This window comes from Sinocyclocheilus anshuiensis, unplaced genomic scaffold (genome assembly GCF_001515605.1).
Source record: "Sinocyclocheilus anshuiensis isolate Anshui unplaced genomic scaffold, SAMN03320099.WGS_v1.1 scaffold77, whole genome shotgun sequence".
Taxonomy (NCBI): Eukaryota; Metazoa; Chordata; class Actinopteri; order Cypriniformes; family Cyprinidae; genus Sinocyclocheilus; species Sinocyclocheilus anshuiensis.
In genome coordinates, this window is record NW_015537941.1 from 751666 (window position 1) to 754629 (window position 2964).

General features: G+C 35.1%; 1 protein-coding gene across 1 annotated transcript; it reads right to left on the reverse strand.

The window, feature by feature from the left end:
• Window positions 1–765: 765 nt before the first annotated feature.
• Window positions 766–2051, reverse strand: LOC107663730 (uncharacterized). Its single transcript, XM_016454032.1, has 5 exons — window positions 1986–2051; window positions 1548–1877; window positions 1240–1356; window positions 995–1089; window positions 766–902 (listed from the first exon to the last, which is right to left on the reverse strand). The coding sequence occupies exons 1-5, from the start codon at window positions 2011–2013 to the stop codon at window positions 813–815; spliced, it is 660 nt and encodes a 219-aa protein (XP_016309518.1). The 5' UTR covers window positions 2014–2051; the 3' UTR covers window positions 766–812.
• Between the last annotated feature and the right edge of the window lie 913 nt (window positions 2052–2964).

A 2964-nucleotide genomic window follows, 5' to 3' on the forward strand; every position in this document is an offset into this window, starting at 1 on the left:
CTGTTCTGTTGTAAGTGATCTTAAAGATTCCTAAATGCATCTACTTTCGGAAGGCCAAATAAAGTGCTTTTGCTTTCGCCTAGAAACACACAGCGTCTCCCTGACATGGCTGCTTCAACACTAACTGCGGTTACTGAAACCACGCCTTCTTTCTTTGGTGCACATTTGGGTGGCATTATGCAAATATTTCCACATAGTGACCTAGATATGTGGGGGCGTGTTAGAACGAGCCCTTTTAGGTAGGCGTGGCAGTGTCTTAACTTTGATAAAGTATATCTCTTTGGTTTTGAGACTTTAGTCTTTGCAACTTCAGGGATCTTATCTATGCACAATCAGCTTGTAACACTCCAAAGAGAAAGGAAAACTTGAAATCGCATCATATGACCCCTTTAACCTATGCAAAGCAAGTGTGCCTCACACATCTTGAAAAGTGAAGCCAAAACATTTCCATCGCCATCTGGTGGCTGACTGCAGTACAGCTCATAAACCCCGCCTTCTAAAGGGAATGGCATGTGAGCCAAACTAATAAATCAAAATGACACTTCAATTGAATTTTTCCCAAAGATGGTTTTCGCAGCCAGTCCAACCAATCAGAACACAGGAAACATTATATGTCACCTCACATTACTTGAATATATTAATACTGAAAAGTAAAGAGAAGTAATGCTGAAAAAATATTGATAATATTTCATTACATGCTCAGGTAATTCACATCAGTCAATCTTAACCAACAATCAAGCTAACAATTTTTTTTCTGTGATTATTTATCAAAATATACTTCTATTAAACTGTATGAGACAATTTACTCTTGATTATATTTGTCTAGGTTTTGTCATTGGCTTTTGAAAAGGAACAAAAGTGTTGTTGGTCGGGTGAAACAGACGAAACTCCACTTCAGAAAACTGCCAAACAAAAGATAAATGAGCTTCTAATGTCCACGTAGAAAGATTATATTCAATAAACACACACTGAATTCTGAATAAGAGTGTCGTACCTCTTCACCATTTGTGCTGTAAAGCTGCTCCAGTTCTTCATCTTGACATTGTTGGTGTCTTTTTTTACACGCTTGGAGTTTGATCTGAAATAGGCCTTAAACAGCACCAACATTTCTGATTAAATATTATAAAATTCATCACTAAAGGAATGTAGCAAAAAGTATCAAGTAATACAAAAAACATTTAAAGAACATCTTTTATATTATTATTATTTTATATGATATGTCGAGTCCTGAATTCTCACCTATTACTGCAGAAAACATCACAATGTTCAATATAACATATAACACAATCAGAGCCTGCTGTGTTTTCGGATGTTGTGACTGATTGTTCAGTTCTGTCTGATTCTGATCTTGAGCAGCTTAAGAACAAAACATACAAGAGTTTTGTGTTCATAAATTCCAAATATGCATCAATATTGCATAGACCTCTGATAGAAATAAAGGACAAATACAAATTTAACACACTGTGCAATGTGCATGTGGTAACTGCTTTTAGATCATTCAACAACAGATCAAACTGATTTATCAAGATAATGTTATATACACTCACCAATGATGTCAAGTCTAATTCCATCACTGAGCTGTAGAAATGAGCCTGTTTTTACACAATAATATATTCCTAATTCATCAATAGATACATTACTAATAAATAAACGGCTCAAAGTTAGTGATGAATATTTGTCTTTCAGACTTTGGTCTTTTAGATGAGATGATGTAGAGTCTGGTGTGAAAGTTCGCAGTATCGGCACTGGAGAATCTGTCCGTTTCTGGAAAACCCAATAAATGTCTTTTACATCAATCTGACAGTCTAAAGTCACGTTTTGCCCTAAATTCACCAGTTTATCAGTTAAATGCTCTGTGGTTTGACACACCAGCAGACCTACACAAAAACACACAGATCATTCAGATTATTTCTATTTCCACAGCAATTCAACACATGACGGCCATAATAAAAACAGAACAAAATCTTGCATGAACTTAAACTTACAGAAGAGTAAAAGCTGCACCGTCCTCATTCTGTGTTGTTTAATTCATATGCAGTAAGGTGGTTAACTTTACTATGAATGTGAGCGGAAGTGCTGCAGAATTTAAGAAGAAAAAGGAAACCACTCCCACAAAGAAGATGTGGCTGAACTTGAACTGACCGGACAACTTACTGTCATTAAAGTATTTAAGGGGTGTAGGGGAATTACAGTTAAACCCCATAGAGAGAACTGAAGACAGAATTTTCCACTCTTCCAAAAACTTTAGAAAATGAGTAAGAGAAGCCATCCTCGAACTAACTTAGAATACACAAACACTAGTACTTATAGTCATATATGGTTGTGTTGTGATACGCTAACAGTACAGATAATTCTAGCAACTTCAAAACATAGAGCAACTGGTGCTATAAACCCTAAAAAGTATTATAAATGTTAAACATACATAAGAGTTAGTGGATACATGTGATGCATAGTGACCTCAATTGCCCTAAAGACATATAACTTTTGATCATATAATGATTCAGATGAATTATTACAAAACAAATACATATTTATTTTCTGGAAGCCGGGCTGAATGAGTAAACACTGTTACTGCATGCCGTCAGTCACCTCTCAGATACCAAATACAGACAGTGCCATAACATTAATACCAGAATAGATACATAGTTTTAAAGCAGCACTATGTAACTTTTTCTGTGTTAAAAATTTGCAAAATGTATATAATGAGCGAGTACATCATGAATTCATCTTCCAAACCGCGTTTTTGTCTTATTCCGAATCACTACGGTACACTTATAATAAGTACAGGTGCATCTCAATAAATTAGAATGTCATGGAAAAGTTCATTTATTTCAGTAATTCAACTCAAATTGTGAAACTCGTGTATTAAATAAATTCAGTGCACACAGACTGAAGTAGTTTAAGTCTTTGGTTCTTTTAATTGTGATGATTTTGGCTCACATTTAACAAAAACCCACCAATTCA